The 22,054-nt window shown below is 46.6% G+C and overlaps 1 protein-coding gene across 1 annotated transcript in view; it reads left to right on the top strand.

Moving 5' to 3' along the window:
- IQGAP3 (IQ motif containing GTPase activating protein 3) overlaps positions 1-12,379 on the top strand; it is a 63,583-nt gene extending 51,204 nt beyond the window's left edge. The window contains exons 31-38 of the mRNA XM_054975664.1: positions 1,158-1,260; positions 2,459-2,606; positions 4,564-4,651; positions 6,968-7,180; positions 8,849-9,015; positions 10,675-10,767; positions 11,248-11,356; positions 11,789-12,379. Coding sequence (XP_054831639.1) covers positions 1,158-1,260; positions 2,459-2,606; positions 4,564-4,651; positions 6,968-7,180; positions 8,849-9,015; positions 10,675-10,767; positions 11,248-11,356; positions 11,789-11,902 — 1,035 coding nt within the window. The 3' untranslated portion in view covers positions 11,903-12,379. The remainder of the gene's footprint in view (positions 1-1,157; positions 1,261-2,458; positions 2,607-4,563; positions 4,652-6,967; positions 7,181-8,848; positions 9,016-10,674; positions 10,768-11,247; positions 11,357-11,788) is intronic.
- Positions 12,380-22,054: the final 9,675 nt, after the last annotated feature.

The raw sequence follows: 22,054 nt of genomic DNA, 5'->3' as shown, positions 1-22,054 counted from the left end.
GAAGTGTAGGCGTCCTTGCAGCTTAAATTTAACATTTACAGAGCAGCAGGGAGAAGTGCATGTGTCCTTGCAGCTTAAAGTTTAGCATTTACAGAGCAGCAGAGAGGGATGTGCGGGGGTCCTTGCAGCTTAAAGTCTCCTGGTGCAGCCAGGCGTCGCTCTGCAGGGCCAGGCCGGGTGAGGGGAAGGGAAAATGCTGTGATGAACCTTGAGAGTGGGAGGAAAGGCGCCCCACGCCTGCACTTCCCTCCTCGCTGCTCTGTAAATGCTAAACTTTAAGCTGCAAGGACGCCTGCACTGTAAGTGCTAAACTTTAAGCTGCAAGGACGCCTGCATTGTAAATGCTAAACTTTAAGCTGCAAGGACACCTGCACTGTAAATGCTAAACTTTAAGCTGCAAGGATGCCTACACTTCCCGGCAAACCTTTAGGTAAGAGAACACGAGCTGAATCTAGGTATTTTGTCTCGTGTGTTTTGAGTCTAAGGCTGATTCTATCATGAAAACAAATCCTGGATGATCACGCCACTTTGCAGAGTTTCCTGTTTTATGAGTAACTATAAAACCCAAAGCCATTACTGGGAGAGGTAACGTCTGGGGGAGGGGGGAAGCACCTGTTCCGCATGCAGAAAGTCTGTGCTCAGCTTTTCTAATTGCAAGTAAAAAGATCTTGGTCGGCGGGTGTCAGGAAAGACCTTACTCCAGAGAGCCAGTGCCAGTCAGGGTAGATAGTGGTGAGCTAGATGGACCAAAGGTTTGATTTCATGTTTCGTCAGCTCCGGTATCACAGCCAGGTGTTCGAGCTTTTGCTTTGCATGCAAAAGGTCCCTGGTTTCATTCCCAGCACCTCCAGTTAAAAGGATCAGGTTGTAGGTCAGAGTGGACAATCCTTCCTTCATAGACCAATGGTGTGACTTGTATAAGGCAACTTCGAGAGTTCATATGATATGACTTTGAACAGCTGACTTAATGCCATATCACAGACTCTTTTGGAAATCGTCCTGTCTCAAAAGCGTTGCAGAACAAAGGGGACTTTTGCCAGGGAAGAACAAAGCTACTCCCTTGAGTTTGGTTTTATCCCCCTTTAAATCTTGCCCTAGGTTTATACGGTTTTAAGTGCCTGTAACTTCCTAATTTTCTGTCTTTGGCTGCATTATAGCTGTTACTGGAGCACCAACAGTCTATGGCTCCTGATCCTAATGACCCTTTACACGAGCTTTTAGGAGACCTGGGGGAGTTGCCCACCATCCAGTCCTTAATAGGTAAGTGTGACATAGGTTTCAAGACAGTTATGCTATCATCCAGAATCCAGAATATTGTGTCGCATAGCATATGGGCATTTTCCAGGTAGGGATCCACAGCTGAGTCACTCCCAATATAACCCCACTTACATCAGTATTGCTGCTACAATTTATTTTCTTTTTTTGGTTTGGTTTTCAGAAAATTGTATAAAAACCACTGACTCAGTTCAAATGTGAGGTCAAACCATGGTTGGAAATTTAGCAGTGATGTCTGAATTTGCAAGCTGTGGTTTGCCTCTTGAGTCTCAGAGAGAAGGATGAACTATAAATAATGCAAATAAATAAATGCAAAACCATGGTTGGAAGTGGTTTTGCAAACTATATTTTACCAAAATTGAGAGTCAGTTTTAGCAAACCAGTTTCCTATTAGTTTACCAAGATTTATAAACTACCACCCTCGGTCAGTGCCTCCCCCCCCCCCATCCCATGATGATTTGGCATATAGAATGGCAATAAAATAAAATAAAAACACCCCCTAAAGATGCAGCAGTTAAAAGTAGAAGGTCCTACAGGGCCAACACAGCAAAACACACATACAAAAGAGAAATACTGAATGCATGAGAAACAAGGAAATATAAAACTAGGTCTCCCAGATCCTAGTCCGAAGGATTAACCGCTACACCGCGGTTGCTTTCATGGGGTGGCTTCTGTTGAACAGTAGCAAGTAGCCAGGCCTGGATGAGATGTCCAAGTCATGTGGTAGCAAGTCACCTTGTGCTACTTGCTGGGCCTGGCCCCAGTGAGTCCTCCCTCAAAGGCCAAACAGCCCTGAAAAGGGCTCTACCCCCCTCTCCCTACCTCTTATTAACAGAAAGGAAGGCTTTAAGGCTACTAATACTGTTGTAGTTGCCCAGCAACAGACACTGAGGGCATTTATTTCTTAAAGTTATGGGCATTCCTATCATTGGGGGAAGGTTTAATTCCAGGTTTAACTCCCAAGTTAATTTTTTTTTTTTTAAGATTTCAGATTTTTCATCAAACCTGGCACTTTTCTCAAGTTTGTAGGAAGGTCTGTCTTGTTTGTCCATGGGCCCAATCTCCAGATTTAAGTATCCATAGATTTGGCCATGTTGAGCGTTAGATATATTGATGTAGTTCAGTTCTGCGTGGGTTGCCTAAGAACTCTTCTTTCCCCTTTTTAATTTCCACTGTTTGCCAGGTGAAAGTGTGGGGAATGGAGCTGATGGAAACTCAGAACAAACCCTGTCTCAGCTTGCCAAGACCGAGTTCTCCCTTACCCTCACCAATAAATTTGATGTGTCAGAGACCAACATTGAGGAGAAGGATACCAAAAGCTTGTTGCTAAGGTGGGGCAGTTACTAATATACAAGAATATTGTAGCGTCCCCAGAATGGCATATAACGGTATATACTATTCTGCCCGGCAACATACCGTTATATGCCCAGAATTACATATAACGGTATATACTATTCTGCCTGGCCACATACTTAAGCCTTTTTGCATTCATTACATACGATAATATGCAAGGAGAGGCATCTGTCATTGACATCTGTCACTGTCATGTGTATGCTGGACTAGATCAAAGATGCGCTGAGTTCAGCATGTAGCAGTGACCAGCCTGGGACCTCTGGGAAGCTTGCAAGCTGAAAGGGCCATTCTGGAGGTCTGGAATTCAGTGATAGACTGCTGTTATATATGGAAGTTCCATTTGGCTATCATTGTCAACGCTGGATTCATCCTCAGTTGTCTGATTTTCCTCTTTGAGGCAATGAATTCTCCAAAGTGCATGCATGAGGTCCCAGGTTCAATGTATAGCATCTCCAGTTAAAGGATCTCAGAGAACCAGAGCCAAGAAAGTCCTCTGCCAAAGCTTTGGAGAGCTGCAGAAGGCCCACAGCTCTGTGATAGAACACCGGTTTTACATGCAAAAGGTCATGGGTTCAATCCCTAGACTTTCCGGTTAAAAACGATCCGGTAGTAGGTGATCAGAAAGATCCACCCCTGAGGGCTGCTGCCTGTCAAGATAGATACAACTGACCTTGATGGGCCAAGGTTCTGACCCAGTAGAAGGTAGAACTGGTAGCGTGGCTGGGTAAGGCCTTTCTCCACCAGGGATGCTAGAAAACTTTTGCCAGTATAGACTAAGGTCCCTAGGTTTTTTGAGCTTGTGGGCACCTTTGGAATTCTGATATGGGGCAGTGGGCACAGCCACAAAATGACATCACAGGTGGCAGAGCCAACCTCAAATGGGCTATCACAGGAGACGGAGCCACCAAGAAGAAACTCAAGAGTGGTAAAGAAGAGGGAAAATTAAAAACTACACTGAGAAAGAGAGGTGAGAAAAAATAAAATGCTGTGGGTTACAGCTGTCACTGAAACAATGTTCTTTTAATCTGCGGAGCCAATCAGATCTTTCGTAGTCAATTAGAAGCCCTGCTGGTCTTCTTACCCACTTGGTTGCTCCAAGAAAAGTGTTGGTGGGCACCGTGGTGCCCATAGGCACCACGTTGGGAACCCCTGGAATAGACAACACGAGGCTGGGTGAATCAATACGTTCATAGCCTAACACAGTTCCACCAAATAATTTATCTGTTACTGAAAATCCCAGTTACTGAATTCTGCAGTAATTGCTGTCTCTCACCACATGGGGGCACATTTGTGTAAACATTAGTTACTGGAGGAATACATAAGTCTAACACGCAGGGAAAATTACAGCATTCAAAGGAGGCTACTCTCAAGTAAGTGCAGTAGGATTACAACCAACATCTCATGGACAGAAATCCTAGTTTAAACCTCAAATACATAACCTTTCGCTAAGAACTGTTGCTCACTGTATCTTAATATGATGTTGATATGATGTTTTAATGTTTTTATAATGTTTTTATTGTTTTAAGCTGCTGTTAAACCGCCCTGAGCCCGTCTGACGGGGAGGGCGGTCTAGAAATGCGATTAAATAAATAATAAAATAATTAATATTGTATATATACAAAACTGCTGTATGCTGAGTCAGCATACCTCTGTATATTGCCTGCTTTGACTGGCAGCAGCCTTCCAGAGATATTGCCAGCCCTGCTACTTGAGAGCATGCAAATGGAAGATGCTACAGGTTGAATTGGAGCGGTGTGTGTATGTGTGTGTGTGGCAGCAGGTTCTAGCTACAGGCAATCAACTAGAATTACTATGCTCTGGTGCCATAAGAGATTTAAAACAAAAGCCTTGAGATGTTCACATGAGGGAAGCAAAACCCTTTTTCTGCCCCCTCCCCAACTGAAACTGGGCTGCTCTCTTGTTTTATTCTCAAAGCACCAAACAAATGCTGGTGGACGTGATCCAGTCTCAGCCTGGAGACTCCCTTATGGAGATACTGTGGACAAAGGCATCAGAGGATGAGGTGAGTAAATTCTGCGCTGAAGTCTCCCCCGCACTCAGTATTCTGCCCAAAGTTGAAGGTTTAGCCCAAAGGTAATAGATATACAGTTGTTGCCAAAACAGGTCAAATTATGATTTCTTCCAGTAATATTAATGGTGGTGGAAAGTGCCATTAACTGGTTAGCTGACTTATGGTGACCCTGCTGGGGTTTTCAAGGCAAGAGACAAACAGAGGTGTTTTGCTATTGCCTGCCTCTGCATAGCAACCCTGGACTTCTTTAGAACTTTCCTATCCAATTACTAACGAAGCTGGATCCTGCTTGACTTCCAAAATCTGATGACATCAAGCTTGCCTGGGCTATCCAGGTTGGGGCAATAATAGATCCAGAGGAGTTAGCCATGTTAGTCTGTAGAAGTGAAATTGTAGAGTCCAGTAGCACCTTTAAGACTAACCACCTTTATTGTTGCATAAGTTTTCGAGAGCCACAACTCTCAATGTGAGCGGTTGTTTTTCTGTGACGTGTCCAGACTTATGGTATTTCTGGTGCCTGCACCTGCTGAAGAGAGCTGTGGCTCTCAAAAGCTTATGCTACAATAAAGTTGGTTGGTCTTAAAGGTGCTACGGGGCAATAATAATTACCACTTTCAGGGCTCAAAGCATTTTGCAAACATTATTTTGTTTAATCTTTACAACAGCCCTTTAAAGTAGGCCACTATTATTAGCCCAAAGTGCTAATATAGTGCAACAATCAACAAATACAATTATATACGATATAAATCACTTCACAATAAATAATCAGTCAATATCATCAGGATCAATCAATACTTATCAAAGTCCAACCGGTGAATAGTTTATTGATCAATATTACAATATTGCATGCAGATATCAAAACCGTGACCTCCAAGTCCGTTATCCAGCAGGTCACGGTTTTGATATCTGCATGCAATATTGTAATATTGATCAATGAACTATTCACCGGTTGGACTTTGATAAGTATTGATTGATCCTGATTATATCGACTGATTATTTATTGTGAAGTGATTTATATTTATATTGTATATAATTGTATTTGTTGATTGTTGCACTATATTAGCACTTTGCACCTTTAAAAAAATATGGAAATACATAAAAACTTCATTATAGCTTGTTTGTGGAACCTTTGAGTTCCTTTACACCGGAGTTTCTTTTGTATATTGGCTGTTTTCTCCAGTGGAGCCCATTTTGGTTTAGCTTTAATATTATTAGCCCAGCAGATAGTTGGGAATTGCAGCTGCAAGAGAGCAGCATACCAAAGGTCATGTTGGGAGTTCATTGCAAAGGCAAGATTTGAACCAGACACCTTCAAGATCCCGCACAGGTCATTTTTTTTTTTACTAGCACAACTATTGATCATCGATCATCTCATGCATCTTTATAAAAAGTGCAGAGTCACATAATATTTATATGATGTGAAATCAAATGGCACACCTTTTATCACAGTATTGGAGAAAACATTAAAGATGTGCCTCTTTTATGTGAATATTATGACTACACTACACCAGCATGCAAATAGTTTCTTCTAGACTTGATCCTAAAGTTCAAGGACAAAACAAGATTGTGCCTCGTAACATCCTGATGTAAAATTCTGGTTCTTATTTGGGCTAAGCGTGAGGGGTTGTTTTTCTGTGACGTTTCCAGACTTACGGTATTTCTGGTGCCCAACTGTCTGCATTCTCAAGAAATATTTTATTGTTTGCACCAAGCCGCCTGAACTCTTCTGATCCTTTTTGTTGTTGATGTTCCTTGGAAACTGTTTTCACTCTCGTTAAGTGAAATGTTATGCACAAGAATGGCTAACCGCTGACGCCACTTCGGTGCTAACGAGATCTATCATGAAGTGCAACGGCACCCAAAACAGTTGTGTGCGCTAAAATTGTGCGCTTTAGAACTTAAATGAAAGTAGATTTTAGGGGGGGGGGTTATATCTTGCCTAATTAGCTCTCTGTTCCGAGAGACTAAAAGCGACTGTGTTCAGTATTGCAACCTCCTTGCGCATCTCCAGGCCCTGGCAGTACTGATCCTGATAGATCCTGAGAGAACCTATTAACTGGGGGCAGGGCTTTTTTTCAGAAGGAACACAGTGGAACGGAGTTCTGGAACCTTTTGAAAATGGTCACATGGCTGGTGGCCCCACCCCCTGATCTCCTGGCACGGAGGGCAATCTAAACTCCCCTCTGTCTGGAGATCAGGGGGTGGGGCCACCAGCCATGTGACCATTTTCTCCAAGGGCAACCCATTGAGTTCCACCACCTCTTTTCCCAGAAAAAAGCTCTGACTGGGGCTTTCCTTTCTTTCCAGGAAGTCCTCCACCACCACCTCATGAAGAGAAGGGCCTTATGCGATGCTCAGGCCCCGGACAAACTGAGGCGCAATCGCTCCCTGGCTGGCAACAGTCATCTCTCGATAGAGGAGAAGAAGAGGAAAGTCATCAAGAATTTGCGGCGGCTCGAAAGTCTGGGAGTGGTCGATTCCGCCAACCAGTATCAAGAGGTCGTCAACGAGATGGCCAAGGTATTCGGTGCGGAGCATCCCCACAGCATTTTTAGAACTAGGGTTCTCGATGGCAGAATGATGGATAGTAGCCAGGGAACTGGATGGCTGCTTTTCGGTGTTTGCCATTCCAGATGGTGACGGAACATAGGGATCATTTTAGGAGGTTAGCTTTGTTGGTCTGCAATAGAACAGCTGGATTTGAGTCCAGTGGTACCTTAGAGACCAACAAGATTTTTGGAGCGGAAGCTTTCAAGAGTCAAAACTAGACATGGGCACAAGCCAAAAAAATTTAACGAATCCACGGTTCGTGGTTCGGTGCCGATGACAATCCTGAAGTGGCGAACTGCAATGGACATTTCCCGTTGCCAAACCGGTCCACGGTTTGCGGTTCGTGGTGCTCAGAACGGCCCACATTGCACTTAGAGAGCCCATATTCACAGGAAGTGTGTAGCAGGCTCTCTTCCAGCCAGCACCCAAGTTTGGTCAAGATTGCAATGAGGATCTTGGAGTTATACTCTCTCCAATCTGAGGCCCCCCGGAAACTCCCACAAAAATCCAAGCTCAATTAAACTCTCTCTGTCTCTCCCCAAAGGCTAGCAAGTAGCAAGCAACAGCTCTCACACGCCACTGCTCGCTGAAAGTGAAAGCCAGCCTAGGAGCGCAGTGCTTTTTATAAGCTGAGGTCCCATAGAGCAACGCAGGAGGTCTGTGTTTGGCTGTCATGTCTATCAGGGTTTGCAGGGATGAGATTGGAGTGCCCGTGGCTACAGAACACCCCCCCTCCCTTCCCCGGGTGTCTTCTCCCAACTTTTAACTGCTTTGCAACTCCATGGTTGGAAGGAAGACCTGCCGATCAAGGTAAGCTTGGCTTCGATTCGGGTTTCCAGGGCGACAGAAGGAGCGCAGACAGAGTTCAGGCATTCCCCTGGCTCCGTTTCCAGGGGAATTGATTGCCAATTTCGTGGGTTTTTGAAGTTTGTAATGCGGTTTGTGCCCATGTCTAGTCAGAACTCCCTGAAAATCTTGTTGGTCTCTAAGGTGCCACTGGACTCAAATCCTGCGGAACCTAGGGAAGCTCTTTTATTCTGAGCCAGGCTACCAGAGAGCCAGTGTGGTGTAGAGGTTAAAATCTTGGACTAGGACCTCAGGGACCTAGGTTCAAATCCTCATTCAGCTTTCATGAAGCTCATTGGATAAAACTTGGGCTTCTCACAACCTCTAACCTCCTTCTAACGGTTGTTGGGAGGACAAAAATGGGAAACAAGAAGTCTGCCATCTGGAGGCTTTGGGAAAGCCACTATCTCAATGGACTTCCCTTCTGCGGCCTACAATATGCAGAAAATAGTCAGCTACTTTACAGGGGTGTTGTGTGAGAACTACAAAATAATGTACATGGAAGAGCTCTGGACATTCTATTGCCCTCTACAAATATTTATCTTGATGAATAATAATTTGGGAGAAGGGGGATTGCAGGCAGTCAGGTGCTAGAGTCTGGCCGCTGTAAGTCCAGTTTGATGGACCTCAGGATTCGGGTATTGAGCTAAAAGAAGGATCAGTTTGGGCCCAGGTTGAGAGAAACAGGTGTTCTAATATTTCACCCAACAGACCCATACAGGTGGGCAGTGCTTTAAAAAATCCAAGAAATTTGATCCCAGTGGTATTTATTATGCCTGCCCTCATCCCAAGGATATTCGCAACCAGCGACAATACCGGCAGCACCGTAAGGCAGAGCTGGCAAAACGGCAGCAGACCCTTCATGGCCTCGACTCCAAGAGGATGTTCTACGAGGAGCAGGTGGATTACTACAATCAGTACATCCGGACCTGCCTGGACAACCTTGCAGCCAGAAACAAGTAGGTTAGCAAGGGGTTGCTTTAGGTTTGTGAGAAAGCACTACATGTGACTCACTTGTTCTAGCTGCCTGACAGCCATGTGTGGTCTGGCTGGAACACTTCAGAGCTTGGCCTCGAACAAGGGTAATCCTGACGGTGAATGGTTGAGAGGAGGCTTTTCTCCTTACTTTGCCAAATCTGTCTCTATCATGAGCGTTCTACACAAAGAGTTGATCGTGTAGATTGCACCCCTTAGGACCACCGATGGGGAAGGTAACTCGACGTTTCCATCTGAAGGACCTGAAGCAGAAGACCTGTTTGATGTAGTGGTTAAGAGCAGCAGGACTCTAATCTGGAGAGCCGGGTTTGATTCCCCGCTCCTCCGCTTGAAGCCAACTGGGTGACCTTGGGGCAGTCACAGCTCTCTCAGAGCTCTCTCAGCCCCACCCACCTCGCAGACAATAATAACACACTTTGTAAACTGCTCTGAGTGTGGCATGAAGGGCGGTATATAAATCAAATGTTGTTGTTATTTCTTGGACTGAGATCCTGGAGAGCTGCTGCAGAGCTAGACAGATCTAGAGTCTGACTTGGCACATGGTGGCTTCTCACGATCAATCCCGAAAAGCAGATGCTATTTTTATGGTGCTTCCCCCCATGCATTCACAGACATTCCCTCAGTAATTGTTCCCAACAACCCTGCTAGTTTATCCACTATCATCATCCTTGTGTTACTGATGGAAAGGACTGAAGTAGACAGAAGAGCTGCTTTGCCAAAGGTCAACCAGAGTTTGCGGCCAAGACCAGATTTGAAAAAATTCCGATACATTCAGCTAGATATTGGGCACCCAGTTTTCTTCCACCACAAGCTAATTTTCTACATGCAGGGATTTCTACCCCGCCCCCAACAAAGGAACATTCAGACCAGTTGCCCTTCAACCTTGTGACCTTCTGCATGCAAAGCATACAGGGCTATATACCCTCTGCCGTCATGTATAACGTTTCCCCATCCGGCCAGTGTACTTTTCAGTGTTTCAATCAGAGAAGGCTTCGGTCATGAACATGCAATCTGAAAGCATCTACTTGACCCTTACAAGGGCCCGAGTTCAATCCCCGGCATCTGAAAGGATGCTGGGTAACAGGACCCTTCTCTGCCTGAGACCCAACTGGCAGAGTGAAACGGACCAGAGGTCAGACTCGGTAGAAGGCAGAATTCGTATGGCTTCAGTAGTCCGGAGGAAGGAGGAAGTCTTTTGCTTTCCTGAGACTCTCCGTTTCTAAACAGGTGGAGCAGGGCAGAGCCCCGTGCAGGCTACGCCTCAGCCTGGCATCTCTTGGGCCTGGCCGGATGTAAACTTGGCCAGACCGGAAGTGGCATGCTGCCTGTACTGGTAGAGGGAGGCCTAAGGGAAGCCCCGAGCAGGGGAAACAGAGCTGCCGGAAGCCTATCCAAGGGCCAAGAGAGACACGCAGGGGAAGCTTCCCTTCCCTCCTGAAAGACTCAGCGTTGCAGAGGTGCGCCAGGTGTTGGCTGAGAGAGATCATATTGCTGTTTGCCCTCCAGACCTGTAAGGGAAGGGGGGAAAGGGTTGATTAAAGAGAGAGCCCGGAAGGGGGACCCGCATTCAGGGTTTCCCGTGGTACCCAGGGACTGAAGCGTGCCTTCTCACCCCTTCCCAGGCCTAGCAAGAAGCAAGCGACGCTCCATTACACTGCAGCCCGTCTCTTTGAAAAAGGCGTCTTGCTGGAGATCGAAGACCTCCCGGTCAGCCAGTAAGTTCTCTCTCCTCTTTTCCAAACCCGTCACGCTGATGATGGCTGAGTTCCTTCCTCAAGATCCACTGCAGTTTCCTGGCCAGTGGCTTCCCGTAGCTCAACGCTGAGCACATCCACAGTCAGCTGCTGGCCTGCTCGTGTGAGCCACCTCGGAACGAGGCGCATTCGCTTGCAGTCTGTGGTCCATGTTGTGCCTGGAGTTAGCTCTCTCGGCCTGACTTGCCTCACTGGGCTTTTTGTAGTAATCAGTGATAAGCCGACAGAATAAAAGATACTGTTCTTTGGTACTGCCAATTTGGAAGCTCCTCGGGGAGGGGGGGAATCAAGCCATTGGTCTACCTAACGCAGGGCTGTCTGTTTTGATGGACAGCTGATGCAAAATTTGGTAGTCCCCGCCTCCCCTGAACTCGCCCTGTCCTTCCCGCAGGAGGAAAATGGGTTTCTGGACTCTTCTTTTGCATTCTCTTTTTCCCTCAGGCTCAGGAATGTCATTTTTGATATTGTTCCCTGCGAAGAAGCTGGCCAGTTTCAGGTGAAGGCGAAGTTTATGGGGATCGACATGGAGAAGTTTCCGCTCCATTACCAGGTAAGGGGCCAGCCGTGAATCTTATCGCTAGATTCCCCCTTGCCTTTCTGTGTCTATCGCTTTAAAAAGAGCCTTGCAGGATCAGGCCCCCCAAAAAAGCAACACCTCTCCCCCCTCCAATTGTCTGGATAGCCTCTGCTACACAGGGGTATAACACCTGTGAACATGGTTTTTCATTCATGAGTACTGACACAAGAGCAGCCCTGCTGGAGCAGACCAAAGAGTTTTCTAGGCTAGGCTTTTGTTCCTAGTGGGGGCCTGCCGGATGTTTCTTAGCAATCTACACATGAGCTACAAAGTCAACAGCCATTCCCTACTGTTTGCTCTCCCCCAGCAACTGATATTCAGGTACACTGCTGCTGAAGATGGAGGTTCCATTGAGCTCTTTTGGCTAGTAGCCATTGATAAATTAGTTCCTTCTTCTCTTCCCAGGACCTCCTCCAGCTCCAATACGAGGGTGTCGCTGTCATGAAAATGTTTGACAAGGCCAGAATTAACGTCAACCTCTTGATCTTCCTCCTCAACAAGAAGTTCTTCAAGAAATAGCTGGAGGCACTAAGGGGGTGGGAATTGGGCAAGGGTTCTGGGAAATTAACACAGAGAATATGTTGTAAAGAAGGGGGCGGTCAACTTATGCCAAAGAAACGGCGGTACTCCAAAACCATTAAATGCTCTGTTAATAAAAGCACAGCCATCAACTTGAAGTGGCTGGCCCACTGCTCATAATCAGCCTGTGTCTGGGCTATTCCTTTTTAGACTGGCGGGAGCCCCCCAGATAATTGAATATTATTCCATATGACGGTATCTCTGCACATAGAAAGGTAGCATATCAGGAAGAAGGGTTGGCTTTAGGATCTTGATATGCTAGCTTTTATATGCTAGCTTTTCATCCCTTTTATGCAGGGAGGAACTCTTCTCCCTGCAGTGAAATCCTTTGCATGTAGAAAACTAGCAAATCCCCAACCGTCTCCTCAACCTGCTATTTTTCCATGTTCAGGGAATTTGTGTGTATGTTTGAAAGAACATTCTGGCCTTCTCTGGGGCAGTGTCGGATCTAGTGTTCCTGGTGCCCAGGACAAATGAAGTTTGTTTGTCGTCACGCACACAGCACACACACACTCCCGGCACTGCATGATGATGGCACTTCGTGACGCCATCACACATGTGGCCAGCAGAGCAGTGGCAGCACCGGCAGCTGGGAGCCCACCCGCGCCACTCGCCTGCCCGGCTGAGGGGCTGGCCAGCTTGCCACGCGCACCCTGCGTCCTGGGCTCCCAGCCGCCGGCGCTGCCGCCACTCTGCTGGCGGCATGCCCGCCCCGTGTGATGATGTCACTAAGTGACATCATCACGCAGCGCTGGGAGCGTGTGCGCGCTGTGCGCGTGACGACAACCACACTTCGTTTGTCCCGGGTGCTGGGAACACTAGATCCGGCACTGCCCCAGAGAAGGCCAGAATGCCACTCGCCCAACAGGACAGGGAGCACGTGGCAAGCTGGCCACCCCCTCAGCTGGGCAGGCGAATGGCACGGAGGGCTGGGAGGCTGCCCACACCATTCGCTTGCCCAACAGGACACAAGGAGTGCACAGCAAGCTGGCCGCCACCTCAGCGGGACAGGCGAGTGGTCAGGTGGCCTCCCAACTCTCCGTGCTATTCGCCTGCCCGGCTGAGGAGTGGCCATCTTGCCACGCACTCTGTGTGTCCTGCTGGGCAAGCGAATGGCACAGGCAGCCACTCAGCCACCTGCGCTGCCGGCACCCCCTCTTTGGCAGCGGCTGGCAGCTGCACCCGGCGCCCCCTCTTTGGCAGCGCCAGGGGCAGACTACCCCCCCCCCGCCCCCCTCAATCCGGCCCTGCTCTGGGGGAAATGGCATAGCCCGTACTCAGGTCAACCACTTCTGTTGTTTGTTTTTTCCCTTGCACTCCCAGTTCCTAGGATCCTGCAGCTTGCACACCAGTGCAATATCTGCACAGGCTATGGGTTTCTGGCTTGCAGACAGAAGCACACACAGTTGATTTGCACAGGTTGCAGCAACACTTAAATGAGGTCCCCAGCCCATCCACAGTTGCACGTGGGGAAGTCTTTGCCTTGCCAACATCACCTGTAAATCTGGCCTTGGGTTGGACCTGAAGCGTTCCCTACTCCGATGATGCCGTTGTGAGGGTCAGCCTGGAAAAAACGGGGGAATGCCTTGCTGACACTGAACAGATCCCAAAATCTTCCTCTGGCTGCCGCTTTGCTGCTTCCTGTCTCAGACCATGACCTTGATTGCTATGAATTCTATATATATAATTTGTCGTGCTTTTTAAAGTTATTCACAGAACTGAGATTCCACATTATTGACCTGTAATTTTGTGGAAAATGTACGCTTTGTTTCCTACCCCTTCCCAAAGTTTTGGCATGGGCTTCCTTCACGATGCCACAAACAAACAAGGATGTTTTAAGATGCAGGAATCTCCAGAAATATGAGAGATCTCAATAGCCGGAATAAAGCTTGGAAGGGATGGTAGAATATCAGAAATTAAGGAAAGTCACCTGATTCCTAGGAAACAAGTATGTTGGCATCTCAACGTGGTTACCAGGGAATCTTTGATCATGATAAGATGCCATGTTTGCACGGCCAGTTACGCTTACCAGCTGTCTGGATTTTTGATACTATTGTAAAATATACTTGTCTTTTAAAAAAAATTCATTTGGTTTCTGGATGTTTTTTGGTTTGTACATGTCTTCAGCTGCGTGACTGGTGATGGAGGACTTTGGAAGTTTTTAATGGTTTGTACATGACAGATTTTTAAACAAATAAAGCACTTTCATCTAATTTCCTATCATGTGTCAATTATATTATGGAAAGGTCCATGACTCAGTGTTAAAGCACCTGCATTATGTGCAGAAAATTTCAGGTTTAGTCCCGAGAATCTTGAGCAGCCAAAGTGGGGATAATTCGTCTCTCTTCCTGAAACCCTTATGATGGTCGAGTGATGTAAAACCGCTCCATAGATCAGCTCTACTATAAGAGAGTTTCAAAAGCAAGAGCTCCAGTGGGGTATGCAGGTGTCCAGAGAAACACTGGCTGACTGTTAGGGGTGTTTGTGTGTGTAATGTCTCTATCTAAACTGGTTAGCAATAGGTTAGGAGTTAAGGGGAGAGGTATGGGTCTGTTACAATTAGCGGTGACAGCTGAATGGAATCTCTGTATTCAGAGACAGTATCGTGTTAATAGTAAAGTGGCTGACTGCTGGAAAATGAAAGCTGTTCAACAGAGCCACCCACCAGAAAAGCAGGAGATTTTTCCTACTTGGGGAATGCAAAAAGGTGTGAATTTGTACATTTACCAACAGTTGTGTGGGGGTGGGGGGGCGGTGATGGGGTCTGGGTTCAGGAGGCGGAGAATGTTGAAAACAGCTGAGACTCGGTTAAAGGGGAAAAGGGAAAATGGGGAAATCAACATTTGACCAGCTGCTGTTGGCCATAGAATGCTGGTCTATAGCTGGTCTTTTAGTCTAATTGGACAAACCTCAGGATCTTAATTCCCCAACTACTTCTAGAAGATGGAAATCCGACAACTACAGCCTCAGTCGCAAAATTTTGTGCAACAGCCTATAAAATCCATCAGATGTTTTCATTATCGGGGTTTGTGTAAATACAACCCTTTTATATTACTGTTTTAATTAACTATTTTACTAATAATTTTAACTTTGTAATTTTGTAGTATTCCCTCTATCCCGGTCTTTGACCATATAATAAATTGGAGTTTGAGCTGTGATGATCCCAGCTACATTCATACTGGATGTGGGTGGGGAGATTACAGACCTCGGATGCTTCCGCAAAATAGATCTTTCATACGTACTTTTTCTGGCATAAAATGGGAGTTATTGTCAAATATGTCTCCATTGTGTGTGTGTGTGTGCATTTTAAATTGTGGCTTAATTTAGAGGTCTGACTCTCATCTGAGATTAGAAAAGTGCGTTCAAAAGCACAGGAAGATTTTTTTTTAATCTGTAAAGCCGAGGGAGATCTTCCACTAGGTGACGCCAGTATCCGGGGAACTGGAGGAGAGGAAAGCCAGCCAACACTTGCTGTTCAATTTTCTAGATGACTGCTGATTTAGAGGTCAAAAGGGCAAGATGCTGCAATTATTTTTTTGAGTGGGCATGTTTGTTTTTCAAGCATATAAAGAAACTTGGGATCTAAGGAGCAACGTGGTAAAGCTCTCGTTTTGCACCGGGCTGCAGGACACAGGTTCAGTCCCAGCTAGAGACCCCCTCCAAACCTCTCCCTGCTAGAGACCCCCCCCTCCAAACTCCTGCCACTTACAATAGAAGGAGACGGTGCATTAATGGCCAGACTCAGTGCAAAGTGGCAGCTTAATGTGGTACTCTAGAGCATCCTTAGTTCAGTGACAGCGCACAAGATTCTCAGGGTCTTTCCTTGACACCCCCAGTTAAAATGTTTTCTGGAAAGCTGGGCTGCCGTAGTCCAGGGTAGATATTAGCAGGCTATGTGGGTCAACAGTCTGACTTGTGGACTTACGCTATGTTCATGACAGGGAAAGGAACCATTTCTTTTTCAGAGAGGCAGAAGCTCAGCAGTTAGAGCGCCTATTTGGCATGAAGAGAGTTACAGGTTCAGCCTCCAGCATCTTGAACTAAACGGATCTCGGGTTGTCAGCTGGGAAAGCAGGTCCTGGAGAGCAGCTGTCAGCCAGAGACCTGCAGACTGGACCACATCTCTCTCCACATTTGTACAGAGAAAGTCCGACCACTGGCCAATCCAGGTCCGTATTATCTACTCGGTCTCTGGCAGCGGTGCTCTAGGCTCTTAAGAACGCTCTCCCATCACCTCACCTACCTGATTCTTTTAACCAGAGACGAGAAGGGCCGATCCTGGGTCATTCTGCATGAAGCACAGATGCTGTTCCACTGTGCTATGGCCCAGGGTTGCCAGGTCCCTGACCCGGCACTCACCTGGGGATGAGGAGAACCAGGTGCAATGATGTCATTTCCGGGAAGTGACATCATCACACACACCTGGGACTGCACGCATGCTTCGCAGCAAGCTGATTTGGGCGACAAATGGGCCTAAAACAGCCCAAAGCAAAGTGTAGGAGTGCTTTCAGGGCAGCACAATGATGTCACTCCTGGGAGTGATGTCACACCACCCAGAAGCGTGCCCAGAAGGCCTCTTCCTCCTCCTCTCCCCCCCTGCCAGCCAGGTGAGTGGGGGGGGCAGAAGGTGGGAGTGGGGGGATCTCCTGCCCTACTGGCCTAACCCTCAAGCGTATTTATTTCTTCCTCACCTCCCACAAAAAACAAACCACTACCCAAATTCTGCACCAAGAGAATCAGTATTTTTGTGATTATAAGGACTTTTTTGCAGACAATAGATCTCTCTGTGTGTGCATTATTCATATAACCTGAGAAACAGCACAATGGGAAACCTTTCACGCTCAATCCTAAACAGAATTATGAGCTTCTGTTGGGCTCAGACACACTAGCGTAGACTCAGCTGCTCTTGCCTGTGGGGAAGGGACGGACGTTTACCATGCCACCCCTCAGTACATCAGTACAGAATATTAAGCTAAAGCACCAGTGCAAAAAAAAAAAGTTGTGAGGAACATGTATTGCTCAAAGGGGTGGTTGAGCCCAATCTCGCTTTTCAGCTATGAAGTGGCAACTAGTGGACACGAGTGGAACTCCTAGTGGAGGGCTCCATTTTGCTTCTGTAGCCGCTGGAAGGGGTAAGATCCAGAGGAATAGGAGAAGGCGTTTTCTTGTCCCATCCATTAGACCCGTGGCCTTTGCTCTCCTGATGTGGCTTCTCCCCTCCAACAGCTCTCTGTGTTGCAGCCGCATCGGTTTCTCCATCTGATGAGAAGATAGAGTTAGTGTCTTTCTGTAGACTTGTATGGCGAAAAGGGATGGGAAACAGAGTTGGAATTGTACCTCTTCTATTCTTTGGCCTCTGTGGCAAGGACCAAACATCATGGGTTTTCTTCTCTTTACTGCTGCTGTAGAGGCTGTGGCTCAGTGGTAGAGCATCTAACACATGCAGAGGGCCCCAGGTTCAATCCCCAGCATCTCCAGGGCCGATTCCAGACGGCCCTCCCCATTCTGAAATGTTGCGCGTCGTCGCGCGGAAAATGCGAAATATCACGTTTTCTCGCGCGAGTTTTGCGCGATGTCGCGCAAAACTCGCACGAGAAAACGCAATATTTCGCGTTTTCCGCGCAACAACGCGCAACGTTTCGGAATGGGGAGGGCTGTCTGGAATCAGCCCAGATTGGAAAAAAAATCAAGTCGTAGGTGATGTGAATAAGCTCTGCCTGAAACCCTGGGATGCTGAGTACATGATACTGACCTTGAGACCCCAAAAGTGTGATACTGTAGAAGACAGCTTCATGTGTATATTTAGGTATCCTCCATCACTACTTTCCGCCTCCTTTCCCCCCTCTACCTTCATTTCTGCCTCTGCGGCTGTTTCTAAAGTCCCCCACTGGTCACATTTTTGAGAACTTCCCCAAATTAGATCCTCCAACACAGTTTACCACTTTTCTGAGGTGGTCGTAGGATCTTGGCACCTTTCGCCACCCTCCCAAAGGGTATCATTGCGCATGAGAAGCTTACTGCGCTGGTGCCAAGAGAAAGAGAGCTACATCCCCAGTTGCCACGCAACCCCTTAGCAACGCGGCTCTTCTTTCCCCAGTTTCCCAGCCTGCTTTCTGTTGCCTCATTATTTATCATAATTGTCTGTGTGAGCATAAAGTATTTTAAGTGAACTGACAGATTGAGGATGGAATGGAACCAGAAATATAGGATACATTTTTTAAAAATGACAGAGGGAGGGAGAACGAACCAGCCCGGGCACTGTGAACGAAAGCAGATAGTTCAGAATTGGAGCGGGTGTGAGCTTTTATCAGTTTATACTTTGGTTTGATTAGGAAAGTGTGCTTTTTGGGGGAAGATAATGTTCTGATGATCGTTGGCGACTCTGGGACCTCTGGAAGTGCTAGATCTGTGCATGTGTTCATCTTTGGGGAAATTAATGTGTGAACGGGTGAGGAACAGGGAATTAAGTCACATCTGCTGACCTTACCCTGAGGTCTAAGCCTTCAAGGTCTCCATGTAGGTAAGGTAGTCTTGAACGTGCAGAGAACTATGTATGGGTGATACATATCCCGGATCAATAGATAACATTTATCGTTAGCAGTTCTCCGTGGACGCATTGACTTGAGCTGATTCCTTCTTGGAAGCGAGAGCGCCAGAGATTTTGGTTTTAGGAATTGGCTTTATTTACAAATATGCAAGTCCAGCACAGGATAACGGACTCTGGCAGTTCGGCAAAGTCATCTGGAATCCACCACCCCCCAGGTGGGGGGGGGGAAGGGAGGCTTGGGATGCTCTGTTAAGCCTTTCGGGGCACAGAAGTCTGTTATTTCTTTTCCTTCACAATTTAATAATGTGAGGTGACCAAGCCAACAGAGCTATAGCAATTTAAAGCACAAACCATACTTTTTAATTTATATTAGACTGCCGCCCTCTGTGCAAACACCTTGAAGCAAGAACCACTGAATAAAATGATACTTCTGAGCTAACATGCACAGGGATTGCACAGCTAAGAAGGTAGGAAGAGGCATGCGCATTTCCCATGTGTGCCTGCACAGAAGAACACTTGAACAATAGTTACAGGTAAGTGCAACCCTGTATTCAGTGATGTGTCTTCTGTACAGTCCTACATGGGAACTGCGCATGCGCATGCATGCACAGTTCCCATGTGGCACTGCCCAGAAGAATACTCAATGAACAACAGTTACAGGTAAGCACGACCCTGTTTTCCATTTAGCTATCACAACTAGTGGTCATCGCTACACCAATCCTCTTGCATGAATTTGCCTAACTCCACTTGAGATTCATACAAACCCCAGTGCCCCTTCACCCCATCTGGTGGTAGTGAATTCCATACATTGTGTTGTGAGAAATGGTTAGAGTATCAGACTAGGATTTGGGGAGATTCCGTTTTGCATCCCTGGAAGTTCGCCGGGTGACCTTGAGCCAGTCACACTCTCTCAGCCTACCCTACCTCAAAGGGCTGTTGTGAGAAAAAATGGAGGAGAGGAGGTCAAGGTAAGCCACTTTGGGGGGGAAAGCAGGGTGCAAAGGAAGTAAATAAAGTTTGGCAGTTCAGGAGCCCTGCTTTGCTTTCTTCCTTTCCTGAAAAGTGGGTCGGGAATGGACGGCCTATGGCGAAAGGCCAATGGTCTACCACTTTAAACTTTCGGAAAGGGCAAAGTTAAAAATTGTTTGCTGCAACCACGTTTTCTGTCTCAGTGGCAGAGCTGTTTCTTTTGCAAAATGCTGGGATGTCCAGTACTTTGGAGCATGGAGCGTGTTCCTGCAGTGCTGTTCCCTCTCGGTGGTGATGGCAGCAGCCTCCTCGTGGGAGATGGGGAAAGCACACACGAAACAAGGGAAGCAAATGTTTTGCCAACTGTCTGCAGTGTGTTGTTGCTCTTCTGTTGTCTGTTTCTCTTGTTGCTATGGCAATGCCAAGGAAGACAGGCCAGGAGATTTGGTATTCGATGGTGGGGGGGGGGGAGATGGAGCCGATGAGTCAAATCTCTGTTTTTAATTCTAATTCTTCTATTTCTTTCATTGTATTTGGTTTCTTTCTAGTAAGCTGGAAACTGTCTTCCTGTCAAAAAGTTTTGAATTGAAAAAGAAATTGTTCTTTTAAAAATGTTTTTAGCACGCGGCATAATTAACGTATGGAACTCGCTGCCACAAGATTAGTGGTGGCCACTGGCTCAGAGGGGCTTGGAAAAGGGTTTAGACAAGAACAGAAGAGGGGGTTGGATCCTTAGTAGTGTTGGATCACTATTAACTTTAACAGCAGGACGGAACCTCCATGTTCAGACGCATATACCTGGGGATATCGGATGCTGGAGACAAGGAACAAGGGAGGGCTCCCTGTGAGCTTCCCAGAGACATCTGACTGGCTGCTGTGGGATGCAGGATTACAGATCTAATCCCGTAGGGCAGTTCTTACGTCTCGATAGCCATGACAGCTAAATAGAACTGCCTTCACTGTCTACCAGTGAATACCAGGTGCTGGGGACAAATAACAGGACTGTTACCTTCTCACCCTGCCTGAGAGTTTCTTGGAAGCGTTTGACTAGTCACTTAGAAGCAGGAAGCTGGATTAGTTAATCTGATCCAGCGAGGCTGTCAACAATGTTGCTTTAAATATGTACTTCCAGGGCTTTTTTTCAGCGGGAAAGCAGTGGAACGGAGTTCCGGAACCTCTTGAAAATGGTCACATGGCTGGTGGCCCCGCCCCCTGATCTCCAGACAGAGCGGAGTTTACTCCCCTCTGTCTGGAGATCAGGGGGCGGGGCCACCAGCCATGTGACCACTTTCTCTGAGGGCAACCCACTGAGTTCCGCCACCTCTTTTCCCATAAAAAACCCTGTGTACTTCTATGTACTGCCTGTGCTTTAAGATGTCTAACGTCAATCCTAGAAGCGATTATGTTCTTTTTCAGTATTTTCTTCTACTTTTGTATTGGATTCTTGCTAACGCTATGTCTTTTTAAACTTGTATCTATTTACCCTATGGCATTGTTTATGGAAATATCCTTGATACTGTATGGAAATGTACTTGATACGGATTGCACTAATTTCATACTGTGTAATCCAGTCTCAGTGAAAAAGGCGGACTATAAATGTCATTGAACGAATGAATGAACGAATGAATGAATGTTCACATTTGTGTGCCGCCTTTAAAGCATTCCAGGCACTTTGCATAACATTAATTTGTAACTTTTTGCCCCCCCCCCCTGAATCACTTATATATCACTTCACCACCAGTGCACTCCAAGTGGTTTACAACTTAAAAATACAAAACAAACAATATATTTTTTAAAAGCAAACCAGCAGAACTCTCTCAAGAGGCTGATGTTCTCAGCAGGAGCTGATGGCATGAGCTCCCTAGCTTGTGCTTCACAACAATCCTGTAAAGTGGGTTAGGATTACCATCCTTGGGGACCGGAGACTGTCTTACCTAAGGCCACATGTTCATGTCAGATGAGATTGAAATGAAAGGCATTGGAAATGGTAACACTCTTGAATCAAAGGGGAAACATTTCTATCACCTCATTAATCGACCTCAAGGTTCATCTGAAGAATTTCAAAGGCAGAATGGAAAGTTGCTGAACTGGAATTCATATCCTGACTTGACTCTTACCAGACTTGGACTCAATAGGGACTTGGAGTGGTTGGCTCACTACAGAAAGTTTCTTCTTAAAGGTTTGTGTAGATCGATGCTTTGAAATGGGACCCTCTTCTAAACTTACTGTCCTTCTGCAAAGTAACTCCACTTGCAAAGTAACTCCAACCTACTTTCCCCCTCCCCAAATTAAAACTCAAGAATCACAGATCATTTATTTATGTTATTTATACCCCCTTTCTTACTGAGATTCAAGGCCGATTACAGAGTACAGAAAGGGGGTGGGAATGTAATTATAACAGTATAGAACACCAAATGAACAATGCAGTAAGCCAAGGAGTACAACATTGAATGGCAATGTGAGCAACAATTATAGAGCCAGTTTGGTGTAGTGGTTAAGAGTGGCAGGACTCTAATCTGGAGAACCAGGTTTGATTCCCCACTCCTCCACTTGAAGCCAGCTGGGCGACCTTGGGT

This window comes from Eublepharis macularius, chromosome 1 (genome assembly GCF_028583425.1).
Source record: "Eublepharis macularius isolate TG4126 chromosome 1, MPM_Emac_v1.0, whole genome shotgun sequence".
Lineage (NCBI taxonomy): Eukaryota > Metazoa > Chordata > Lepidosauria > Squamata > Eublepharidae > Eublepharis > Eublepharis macularius.
Note: the sequence above shows the minus strand (reverse complement) of the source record. Positions and strands in the feature narration are given on the sequence as shown.